General features: G+C 34.6%; 2 protein-coding genes across 2 annotated transcripts; one reads left to right on the top strand and one right to left on the bottom strand.

Moving 5' to 3' along the window:
* The first annotated feature begins 118 nt into the window (after window positions 1-118).
* Window positions 119-927, top strand: Bin1 (Bicoid interacting protein 1). The gene is made up of 2 exons (XM_053748545.2): window positions 119-372; window positions 454-927. Exons 1-2 carry the CDS (start codon window positions 304-306, stop codon window positions 856-858), a joined length of 474 nt encoding a protein of 157 aa, XP_053604520.1. The 5' UTR covers window positions 119-303; the 3' UTR covers window positions 859-927.
* A 560-nt stretch (window positions 928-1487) lies between these two features.
* LOC128671786 (uncharacterized protein) lies at window positions 1488-8749 on the bottom strand. The gene is made up of 2 exons (XM_053748544.1): window positions 8594-8749; window positions 1488-2691 (listed from the first exon to the last, which is right to left on the bottom strand). Exons 1-2 carry the CDS (start codon window positions 8606-8608, stop codon window positions 1642-1644), a joined length of 1065 nt encoding a protein of 354 aa, XP_053604519.1. The 5' UTR covers window positions 8609-8749; the 3' UTR covers window positions 1488-1641.
* Between the last annotated feature and the right edge of the window lie 4527 nt (window positions 8750-13276).

The raw sequence follows: 13276 nt of genomic DNA on the forward strand, positions 1-13276 counted from the left end.
GGTAGGTACTCCGTTGTACGAAGTAGAACTACTTCTAAATCCATGACAATGATAGAATGATTGCCATATTATAAAAATTGACAAGTTAAACGTCATTGTCAGTGTCAAACAAAGTTGATCGATGCCGATTTTGAAGCGTTTTTGTTTGCTCGGTTTTTGTGTGTGGACTTTTGCGGCTTTGCTACTTGGTTATAATATAACAAAAAATATAATATAGATAAACGTAGTTATATAGATTATAAATTCTCCGGATAGAGAGATATTATTTTAAGTTTCAAACTAAATCAATATACCTAATAGATTATGGCTGGTTTGGAATCCATGGTCGTCGAAGAAGTGAAACCAATAGAGAAACCTGTAGACAGGGAAAAGGTGTTTATTTTTATATCATAAAAATTTGTCAATTACTAGTTTTAACTAAATTATAATATCTTTATATTTATCTTGTTTTAGACTTGTCCACTGTTACTTCGTGTATTCTGCTCAACTGGTCGCCATAATTCTCTCGCTGATTACGCTAGAGGCAATGTTCCACAAAATGAACTTCAAATATACACGTGGATGGATGCATCCCTACGTGAACTTACTGGTCTTGTCAAAGAAGTAAATCCTGAAACTCGACGCAAAGGAACATACTTTGATTTTGCTATTGTTTATCCTGATGTAAGATCACCAACATATAGAATGAGAGAAATTGGTGTTACCTGTTCAGGACAACGAGGTGGTGATGATAACAAGACTTTGTCTCAAGCTAAGTTCCAGATTGGCTATTACCTAGATATATCTATTACTCCACCAAATAGAATGCCCCCACCTATGCGACGGCCACAACCATATATGAATAACCGTCCATACTAAACTTGACTTTGCTGTACCATTATGTAAGTTTCTTCTAGTTATTATTAATAAAATATCATGTCGTCAAGATATATTGTGTTTTATTTATAACCTCTTATTAAGCTAGCTATCAAAAAATTGTCAACCAACTCACATTGTTTACATTCTATTATCAGGTTTCATGTAAAGTTTGTGCATTCATCTATTTGACACTATTTACAAACAAATTAATGAAAATAGATTTGTGTCAAGTCTCTCTCAAAAAGAGAAAGTAATTGTACAGAAAGTGTACATATTTTCGTAGTGTTAACACATAATGTTTGATATTTGTCAACTAAGATATACAGACAGCTTTTATAAGTTTGCATGGCCTGTTCTGATGTGATCCTATTGTTGTTCAATTGTTTTATTATCTCCAGGATTGAGATAGATCTTAAATTCTATTCTATAACCAATCTGGTTTTTCTTCCAACTTATATCCTATATTATAAATCCAATATTTTTCCATGCCATCTTACTACCAATTGGTTGACATACACTAGATATGGCATAGGTCTACGGTCTAAGGTCTACTTAGATGTTGATTTGATTTAGTTAATTCCAGCAGTACTTGAAAATGTAATAATCACTTTAGTAAAAAAGACACAGGATTGTTTATTTAAATGTTTATTTGACACTTCAGGCTGATCAAAACATTTGAACAACCAGGGTGATGGCTGTGTTAAAATCTAACACTATCATGACAAGATAACGAAAACTTTCTTAGAACTAGATTTTCCTAAAATAAATACATAGTCCTTAATACTAATGATTTACAGGTGACCGGAATGGCCTTTTGGATTTTTTACCCATTGCGGCGAGATCAATCGTGATACCATTAGGCAGCACTGCTTTATTTTCTTGGTAATCTATAAAACCTTTTTCCTCTTGTGTTTCTTTATTTTTGTCACATTGGATGCCAGTTTCATAGTTGTATTCGCGTTTTAGACCATCTGGGTCGACGTAGCCGTATTTGCCACGAGTGATGCAATCTACACCAATAGTCTCTTCTTTGAAGGATCCATCGTCGTTCTCGAAGCCCCATGTGATGCTACCATCTTCATTTTCTTCGCGATATTTGCGAATAATTTGTGCTACTGGCTTCTTCTCTCTGGGATTGTTAGCATTGTATCTTTGAGGAGCACTTTTCACAGGCGCGCGGTTAATCGGTTCCTGCGTCGGCCTCGAGTATTGTCTGACCGGTTGGATCGGCTCTTCGTCATCGTCAATAAAAGGTTTAGGCTCTGGTCGGAATACCGGGCGCTGAGGTCTGCTTGACAATGGTTGAAGCCTCACCGGTTGAGGTTTAGGTGGCTCGCTTCTTACGGGATTGAATGCTTGTGGAAGCAACAAAGGTCGGTATTGCGTTGGTCGGATGGGCTCCGGCCTCGGCGCTGGTGGCGTTGATTGCTGGAATAGCGATGGATTGAAAACAATAGGTGGTTTCGGTTGAGATGTTGTGGTTATGTCGTAAAAGTCATTTTGTGGTTCTGGCGTGGAGAATCCGCTTGGAGAGAAAGCAGTAGGGGTGTTGATTTCTATTTCGTCTTCCGGCTCTTCGGTCACAGGCTTCGCCAGGTCATCCAGCGATTGGAGACTAGGTCGAGGCGAGGCGTCAACCGATTTGAACGAGGGTCTGCCGAGGCCCGGCCTGCGGATCCTGTTCGCCACTCCCGGCACGGGCGCTTGTATCCTACCCTGCCGGAAGCCGCCTTGTCGTGGATTGCCTAATGGTATTGCTCCAGGTATGGCCAGTCTTTGGGGTGTAGGTGAGTCATATTGTGCGTAAGCTGTGACTGCGCACAGCATACATATCTGAAATAGAACAAGTAGCATATAAATAAACTGAGCTACCTTGAATGTAATGTGGTACATGTAATTCATACTTGTTTTTAAGGACACATTTAACACTGCTAACAATTAAGCATTTCCTTGTTTATTGACTGTGCCCTGGGGTCTCAGCCGACGTTTATTTACCTGCATACTTACTGGTACATTTCTACAACAGACATAGTATAAAACAAAGTCACTTCCCGCTGTCTGTCTGATCTTAAAAACTACTTACTGGATTTTAATGCGGGTTTTTAGATAGAGTGTTTCAAAAGGAAGGTTTAGGTGTACCTATAATTTATTATGATTTTACTCGAGAGAAGCCGGGGTGGGCCGCTATTATGTTATAAAAGTTTATTCTTATCTCGCACAAGTTCCTAATTTTAATGACCCCTTTAGTTATTTTATTTCAACGCAGTTAACACTCGAATCCACTTAGTCATACTTAATAGAGATACAATCTACCGCGCCCCGCCTTGCCTGGCTCTATTATATTCAATGCAATGATCGAATTAAATTCTTGCGGCAAGAGCTAACGTATTATTTACGCAATGAATAACTTAATCTGTAATACCCCTTGTTTCAAAATTTTAAAGGTTTCATTCATTGTTATGTTATCGTATAACTAATTTAGCAGTATCATTGATAAAATCATACCTATACTACTTATATACGATAATCTTTTTATTTATTACCGAAAATTAAATATCATCGACACGAAACTAACACTTGTATTAAATTTATATCCTATCAAATATATAGGTATTCTTTTATACATATAAATATATGATGAAACCTTTTCTATTATAGCGCTAATTAAATTATATAGGTACTCGTACCCATTACTAATATGCAATGTCCTGTATTTCGGAGTAATTCGTCAGAGGAAGTAGTTATTTCACCTCGATTGACTCGAAGTGTGATAATTGCCGCGTGATGTAACTAAATTTATTCTTTCGGATGTTTTTATCCGTTTTCATAAATCTTTCCTAAGGTTGTGAACCACTGATTAACTAGTTACCGTTATTACTTTATTAAAATCACGCAATATGTGCTTTACGAAAGTATTTTTTATATTTAACGCAAATTTTAATGAATTTGTCAAATCTATTTCAGTATTCATTTTATATTTTCCTTAGTTGTCTCTCCTATTCTAGGGCGGAACCACGTCACAATTTTGTATCTAGGTATATCTACACTGATAGTGATATTATAAAAAGGAAGTGTTTGTAAGAGTAGTAATGAGTTTGTGTGTAGAGGGTAAACTTCGCAACTACTAAACCGATTTAAAAAATCTTTCACCAGTATTTAACATGGAATATCAGGATTGACATATATTAAGTATTCCATGAAATAATAAGGGTTTTCCATCGTAACTGAGCTAATTACATTATGTTTTATCATATTAATTATTATCAGTTAGTTCATACGACACGATTTTAATTATATAGTGTTGCAAATAACATTAACGGTGGATACATATTGAGTAATGTCAGATGTCGACCCGTTCAGACCACTGGTGACTTGTGGATATTGTCGCAACCACAATCCATGCAAATGGATCGTACTTACTCCACTTTCGGAAATCGATGTGGTGTTGTAACCGCAGACCCTTGGTGCTTATGGGCATTCATCACGTCATTTTGCCTATACCTACTTTTCTACTTCACATGTGCATGGGCGTATCCAGCCGTGGGCTCAGGGTGGGGCAGTAGCATAAAATAATATGTAACTAGCAAACCGCAAACCATAACCGCGGACTTACTAAATTTTTCATACAAGACGTAACTCTTAACTACTTTCTACTCATTTCTTTCGTTTATGTAGGCAACATATTAGCATTATAAGACAATTACCTCCTAGTATCTACGTCGTAAATATTTTTTCGTAATTAGCTTTGAATGTAATAAGGACGTAGGGTGTCTATACACTTCCGTAATCCAAGGCGACATTGGAACGTAGTGAATGAAGTAATAACCGGGTTTTGCGTGAATTGGAGCATTCCTACCTGACATAATGACTACTGGTCAAAAGTTGCCGTGCACTACTAACCTGTTGTGTGTATAAAATGTTACTATATAACTGGAGTAGAATAGAGGCCTGACGAATATTCCTCGGACAAGAGCATGGGGCTTAATAATTGACAAGAAAATGCCCCCCCACTAATGCTACTTTACTTTCAAGTGGCCTGTGTATGGTATGTGGTTTCCGACTAAGAATTGAATCAGTCCATTTTCTTGATGAATGTCGTAATAGGTGAATAAGGTACAAAAAACCTTAACATTTAATTGCCAACAAATAATCTCTACAGAAGACGGGCCGCCGCGCGCCGGTTGTAAAATTACTCCCGAATCTTCAAAAATTCGGCAGTAATTATGAGCCCGAAGCCCGAGATCATTAAAATTTTGAAATTTTAATGATCTCGTTCTTCAGGGTGTCAACAACCGCAAATGAAACATGATGAAAGAATTCAAATAGAAAAACAAAACCTTTGTTTTTTAAAAAGTCTTAGTTACATAGGATATCACAAATTTCAAAGTTTTTACTTACTGTTTTATTTTTCAAAAGTTTTATTATAGGTATTTTTTTTTTTATTATAAATTTGTATTTTACTTTCGGTTCGTCTTAAATATTTTACGGGTTAAAAATAAAATGCGCACAGCACGCCGTGGTGCATATTTTCATTTTTATTAAACCTTCAAGGCCAAAGATGATTGCAAATTTAATAGCTTCATACGCACAAAATTTTATAACTATATCAGGTATTGCATTTTTTTGTTAACTACCTATATCATGCCATTACTTTAGGTGTAAATCTTTACAGCTAATGTACTTATTGTCATCACAATTTGTTTTTGCTGTAAATGGCAATTTCTTGTGTTCATTTGAAATATGGAATGTCTTCGGGTGATTATAGCTACCGTTGAGTACACAAGTTGGCAATATGTCTATCGGGCTAGGGAATATTATGCAAATATTAACCACGGACCAAATATAACGTTTTATTGGTTATAGTTATAGTATTTCTTTGAGTAAATATTAACGTTTGTTAATTTTCTCATCTATTTCTCTGTCTCGCAAACGATTTTTCAAGTTTCTACCTATTGTACCTATATTCTACTTATTATTAATTATATTATTCTGTTATAAACTAAATAAATAAATAAGGACTAAATACCGCAAATAGTCTATACGATGTAAGTAAGAAGTGTTAGTCTGCAATTTGGAGTCCTTATTATCTTCATAACTGAACATCATTTTTATGATTATCGTGGCCCTTAGTAGTTGCAGACACTAAGTGAAGTCACTGGTTGACCCTTCATTGAGCAGGTTTTCTTACGATGTTTTCTTTCACCTAAACAAGTGGTGGTCTACAAAAGCTATGGTATAGATGAGTCAGCAGTAACTCATGTTGTACGAGTATAATTCGACCTTATCAACAGACTTGTACACCTTGTACCACCAATTCAATTTTGTATATATATTTTTTTAATTAGCAAAATTATAGGCTTCATAACAATAACATTGATCTCAATCAAATATTTCTCCATTATGTTCCTGTAGGCAGATGGAACAAAACGCAGGCGTGGCGTACGTAGGCTCGTTGAAGTCTTTTGCAAGGCGCTACTATTACTATTGAATAATAGCTATGTGTGGGTTGATGTAGTAAAAAAGGGTCGATTAGCCTATTGACGAGTTAATGTATTAGCGCATCATCATATAACCTCACGCATCACTTAATTGGCGAGACGTTATGTAGATACGTAATTCGTTAAATACTTTTTAATAGGTCATTATCTACTTCAGTCTTTTCTTAGGAAATGTATTAACATCTATCCTTGATTAAATTTTTCTTCTTTTTGTTAATGCAAGGAAACCCTTCTTCCCTTTATTTGGGGTCGGGTCTCGTTCAATTTGATCAGAGGCATCTACTCCAAGTTGTCTGGAGATCGAGTTTTTGTATTTCTGGATAGGTTTCCTTGCGTTATTCTAATTTTATGAATGGGATGTTACACATTTACATAGTAAATAAATGACCCATATAGTCCAAATCTGAAATGCAATCGACAAGGTGAGGTAGATACTAAAGTTCCGTTCTCACAGATTAATTATACATTAGACAAGGAATTTAGTACTCAATGCGACCGGTCTGGTCTTTGCAAAACTTTTTGCAATGAACAGTCGCTTTATACGAGTACTGTTGAAATGTGACGTCAATGAAGTTGAAACTTTTTGTTGGAAAAAAAATTAATGAAGAAATTGGAAATGGCTAATATTTTGCAAGTATAATGGGTACCTTTGCACCTGGCACGATACGAGGTGGACTTACGGATGTGCGATGAGTATGTGTTTATTGATTTTATTTATTCATGTTTATTGACCTTTTTAACGAAGCTTGTTGTGGATGTATTGTATAAGTTAAATTAAATTTGTGAACACAGTGATTTAAATATTGGATAAAGTTTGAAATAAATGTTTGTATTTAGACAATAGACTTTTTTATTTAGCTTTCTTCAATATCAAACGAAGTTCCGATATGATGTATTTTTCGAAAACATTACAGTTTTTATCCAAGAATTGATAATTATTGAATTATAATCTAAAATCAAAAAGATAATTTAATATCAATCGACAAGACATTGGGAAAAAAATATGAAGAATACCTACTTACACATGAGAATATTGGAGTGTCAAGTCTACACGGAGTAATTTTACTTTTAGCACAGCATTTTGTACAGACCCAGTCACTATTGCCGAAATATATGTTTAAGCTTATTATAATTATCTAAATATGTTCTAATAAGTTTTGTTAGTACTTCTATAGATCTATAGCCTTAAGCATGTTTATTATCAGGGCGGTGGCGGTAGCGTAACCTACAAAGTATTTAGTTGCGTGTTTACGTAATTGTCTTGTTAATACTACGACAAGTTTGCCAAACGCGTTGTTGCCGCCCATTAGTTCCGCATTATGAATTAAGAAGGGCACATTTTTTTGTATGTCGAAAGGTTATCAAGTTTATATTTGTGGTGCATTGAGAGTTGTCTTGCCCGCCCGGCCAAGGTTGCGTGCGCGTGCGCCGACACCACTATGTGACAGGGCGTATGTCGCTCTGAATTCGATTTATGTAACATTACTAACCCGACACGGTTTCGCTCGAGCGATGCAAAAGTAAAGTAAAGTAAAGTAAAAAAGTATTTATTTCGTCTCCATAGGCACAGAAAAATTACAAAAAACATAGAAAATATTGGTGGAGACTGGCGTCTGTTAAAGACTCAAGCCTGTGTAACAGTGCGCCATGATGCAAAAGAATGTGCTATTAGATGTATATAACTATGGTTATACCAATATGATACTAATTTAAAAAAAGGTTTTAATAAATAGGCCGGTTTGCAAGTCTGTGTAGTATCGAATGCGGATAGTGGCTCGCTGCGGAAGGCGAATTATGTTATCTGCTCGGCTTGTCTAACTTTCACAATCTGGTGTCCTTACTCGGTAATTTGCATATTTTTTCTACAATAACTCTGTTCTGTACTTTAATTTTTATGAAATATTTTTTTAGCAGTAAAATGATCCATAGACATAGAGAATCTGTAGATAAAAAATACAATGCATCGTCTAAATGCAGAGTTATGCTTAATATGAGTTATTATAATTTTAATATTATTATAATAAGTACTAATTTATGTTGATATAAAACCGTCACAATAAAACAAATTATCAACGAACATACTGGCATGTTAACACTGTCTAGATACACCATATAAATAGAAAAAAATAATAAAAACACTTAAATTTTTTTTCTACCTCCACAATCAATCATTATCACAAAAGGGCTGACGAGAAGGCCACATATGTAATCGCCCTTGAAAAGTCACAGATACTCACCAGCAGTATCCGCATGTCGCACGTCCCTGGCACGCCGCGCGCCAACAACAAATAAAGGAAACGCCACCCGCGCCAGCTTTATGAGAGAGCCCACTCTCGGCTGCACCAGACGCGACTGCCATACCGTAGTGCAAGGTGACCGACTACAAACGCACTCCAACCTCTCCCAGCCGACTGCAATTGCACTACCACGCAATTCGGCTGCACAAACCGCGAAAATACCGCTAAATGAACTATAATTAATTGAAATTCGATTGTTTTGTTCTTCGTATTCTGGACGGCTTCTTCCTTTATGGTTTATTGGTTTATTATAGGCATATTTGCATTTCCGATTCGTAGTATGTTGGAACTGTATTACGCTTCCATGTAGGTGTATTAAAATATTCATAATAAGACGTCTTTACTACACAAGATAAATAATCAAATTACAAAATTATATTTTCTTTGCAATTATATATCCAAATTAAGAGATAAAAACACATGAAACTAAATCAAATTTAATAAAAAACTAATCTTAAATGACACTTCAAAATAAACTAAATAAAAAAATACATATTGTAGATGTACAACCCATCAAGGGCGTTGTCGTAGGGCCAAAAGTCTGAAAGCATTGGCAATGATAAACTGCATGCTAAGCTTCTGCCCAAAAAAACTTCCTGCTTTTGGGTCACGGGCTACCTCGACCATTCTTTACAAATATATTTCAATAGCTGATGAACTGATACTTCATGAACCTAGCGTACGTAAGGAATATAAGAAACCTTATATCGTAGACGTTTAGTAATTTTGGTGAAATTAAGGAACTTGCCCACAAACATAACTTTAATGTATAAACTTGAAAAACTGAACACTCCTTGTTTCAGTAATACTGTAAAAATAAAGTTGTTCATTAAGTGTATATGCGATTGTATTATCTCTTTTGAGTTAGAAGTAGCTCAGCCGTGTGCCAATCGCATCTAGTTGACCTGCAACTTCAATATACGTGATCTTAAACAGAAACATAGCTGAATCTACCCATAACTTTAGCTTTTCTTTCATCGACTCTATCGAAAGTATCGATATTTATGTATATATTTTGATCTACTTTTTTCTCAAATGTAAATTTTACTCAAGAATTACATAGCTACTTATTAAGTATTTACAACAGTGTTGTTGAAATACCTATTAGCCTATAAGTTAATAAATTGTATTATGACACTTATAAAAAGATACTAAGATAAGCGGTAATTCTTCGACGGAAGATGCTTAAACAAAAGCTTTAAAAGGAAATTTTAACTTGTTGACTGACCCTCTGTACCAAACCCTTGACCTAGATAAAGCTGATTTTTTCATAATAATGCAGTTAATTTGTAAGTAAATCATAATAATAAGAAATTGTTAAAGAATAATCGTTTTTAACCTCATTAGTGAAAAGAGTAGAAGTGATCATAGAAAATAGAAAAACAATATAGCAATAAATAGGTAAGTACCTACGATACATAAGAATAATTCAATCACATTATGTTTGAAACCAGATCCCGGGTCTCCAATGAATTGACAAGGGCAAGGGGCGTGATGTAACATCCGATCCGTCTGCCTCCCCAAACATTAAATACATCACAGACGTGAAACCCTGTAAATGCATTAAAATGCATACTACATAGAAGAAATAAACAAAATATTTCTACATGAAGTTCCACAAAACTTGTTGAGGGCACAAAAATGTTCTATTTTATTTACCACAAAAACAACATAAATAAATCAATAGAAAACTGACTCAAGATTAGTTATTTATTTTAGTAAAAAATAATACTAAAGTGTCATAATGCAGATCAAAGCGAGCTCCTCCTAGCGAATAGTTTGAGGAATCTAAACTATTTGGATCTGAGATAATCCTGAAAATGCTTACTAATAAAACTGTTTTAATGCATTATTTGTAGTAAAGTAGAAAGAATACAGTTATATTATAAAACGTCATAACTGAAGGAGAAGTACCTACCACCATATTTTGGTACTGAATTAGGTGGAGTTTAAGTTTAACTGTCACCGAGTCGCCGACAAACACATAAACACGAGGACAGGAGTGAGTTCTTCATGTGTAATTACAATGTTTTGTGGCTTCACAGCTTGGGCATTGTGTCTTTCGATTTGTAATTCAATCGAAATGCTCGCAGCATGCTATACGTCGGTGAGGCAACAACCATGTTACAATTCGTTTTTCGTTTAGTGATATAACGTCTGTATTGATTTTCTTTCGTAAATTAACGAGGTATTTAATATATATCTAATACTTCATGGTTAATTAGCCGTGTAAAAAAATATTTGTAGGTGACGTGATTTAGAATATTTATATTGTGTATAAGTTTTTGATATAACGAAATTAGTGTACATGGTACTGATATGATTTTTTTATATATTATATAATATATAAATGTTATATGATTTTTCATCAGCCTCCTGAAATGATTATTTATAAATGAAATTTATTTATATCCATCAGTATTCTTAAGTTTACAACCTGAACATTTGATATTAGTAAATAGAAATTATAATTACTAAATTATTTTAAATAAAAAATTGATACTAAATCGCCATCGTCGTGCGGTAAAGTTCCCAGATAGCTAGCGACGTTTCCTCTTTTTATGGGCAAACTAGTCACCGTTGGCCAAAATAGGCACCAGCCCTTGGGTCCAAGAGAGTTTTGCAATAGTTATTATAAGTATGTAATAATTATTGAGCTAACATTTAAAACATAAAAAGCTGTTAAATATCACATGCACGTAAAATGTACACGCTTTTACTTTATTCAGTAGCTAGTTCTATTAACTTTTTGTACACGATTCATAATAGGTACGATTTCTCTTGATGACGGTTGAAACACGATCTTTTAAAATTCATCCTACCTAAATTAACACTAAGCTCTAACAAAAAAATCTTCAAAATTTTGACGGCTACTTCGTTTTGCATTATTTTGGAGTTCGGAGTGAACAAAACGTTCATTAACATAAATGTTCAGTCTAGTTTGGGTTGCAGGCTTGGAGGATAATGCATTTTGGATGTTACGTCAATGTTTCCAACAACGAAGTCTGGTCACGCGAGCGCAGGAAAGTATAGCACTAGGAGCATCATGAGTGAGAGTGTAACTTTACCTGCCTAAAATGACAAGGGAATAGATTTATAACTCATGTTTACTTTTTACTCATCAATACAATAATAAATCTGTAAGTGGGCTATGTCTGACAGGAGATATTAAAGAAAAATAATTATGGGACTAAAAGTAGTCAAAATGATATATTTTTTAATTTTCGTATGTCTGTCTATCAGTCCATCTGTATGTTTGTATGCGCATCACGCAAACAATAACTGAATACTGGAGGGGCTTAATATACATTCATAGGACTATTTTAAGATACACGTTAAGTTTTCCGTTTTGATCTTGTACTTACTTGCAAAAAGCAAAATGATTACTTTCAAGCCTGAAATCTTCGAGATCCTCTCACGTACCGAGTACCTAGTTGAGTTATTCTGTATTTTATTTAATCTGAAATATACGAGTATATAATAGTTCATTCCCCGCATTGGCCGTCGCTGGAAAATTGGAAACAGTAAATCGATGGTAACTTTCTAACTTAGGGTAGGTTGCACCAGTCAACTTTGACGTTAACTTTAGATTATAAGATATATCGAGAACTATAAGATATATCGCGATTCATTGCATTAGCTGCGAACCGTGCAATTTGTGTTCCAGGAGGGACATAATAAAAAAAGTTTTTTCGTTTTGTCTCAGAACTAGGTATCTAAGCCAATTAATTATATATCAAATCTCAGTACTGGTGCCTCAGTTACCACGTTCACAAGGACTGATAGAATATTCTCCGTTACGCGCCCTATATCGCCTTTTACATGGCTCGTGTCTGATTCGACACGTACTATCTGTGACAATAGAAATGCTTCGGGGTCATATTCATACATATCTACTACTTAAAAATGTATTGATGTCAGCATTGGAGGTCAATGACCACAAAGTTATCATTAAAGAACTTACAGCTATCAAACCTTGGAACATACCGTATTTCCGAGTCACGAGGGAATTCTTAGTCCCGGAATAGAAATCGAAAATAACTTCTTGTTATTAGCATTTTTGTGACCTAGACCTATTTGCGTATCATCGGATTTTCTATAGAGTGGTCATACGTAGGTACAATAAGTAATAAGTAAATTATGGTACTTAGTACTAGTACATATATACTTATATCGAATTTCACAAACTGACTTATTTCTTCTGATTTATTATCCTTCCCACAAATAAAATCGTGTAATCTAAACTAGGTATTAAACCTAGTGTTATATTATTTGTACGAAAACTTGTAATTTGTCGATATTGAGTTTGAGTTGAATTAGCCAACGTGGTCTTAAACATCGCACCCGTCCGTCCTAAACCCTGAAAAATGGAAAACCTAAACAATAAATATTTCATAAATATTTTATTCATAATAGATAATAAAGTACTCGTGATATTCTTTCTTTCTGAAAAAAATGTTTTATATAATTCTACAGTTTATATAATATACAAGATTCCATAAAAGTGGACATTAAAATTGTTGTTAAATAAAGAGCTATGATGTAGTATAAGTAGGCCGTCGAAATCGTTGTTTCTTTTGATGTGACGAAGTGCTGAGTGTCAGGTGGATATATGTATGCTGG

This window comes from Plodia interpunctella, chromosome 8 (assembly GCF_027563975.2).
Source record: "Plodia interpunctella isolate USDA-ARS_2022_Savannah chromosome 8, ilPloInte3.2, whole genome shotgun sequence".
NCBI classification, from domain to species: domain Eukaryota; kingdom Metazoa; phylum Arthropoda; class Insecta; order Lepidoptera; family Pyralidae; genus Plodia; species Plodia interpunctella.

Excerpts from the sequence above, each read along its gene's own strand:
- Bin1 (XM_053748545.2), top strand. The coding sequence starts at position 304 with ATGGCTGGTTTGGAATCCATGGTCGTCGAAGAAGTGAAACCAATAGAG. Across the intron at positions 373-453 it reads AACCTGTAGACAGGGAAAAG|ACTTGTCCACTGTTACTTCG; the intron begins GTGTTTATTTTT and ends ATCTTGTTTTAG.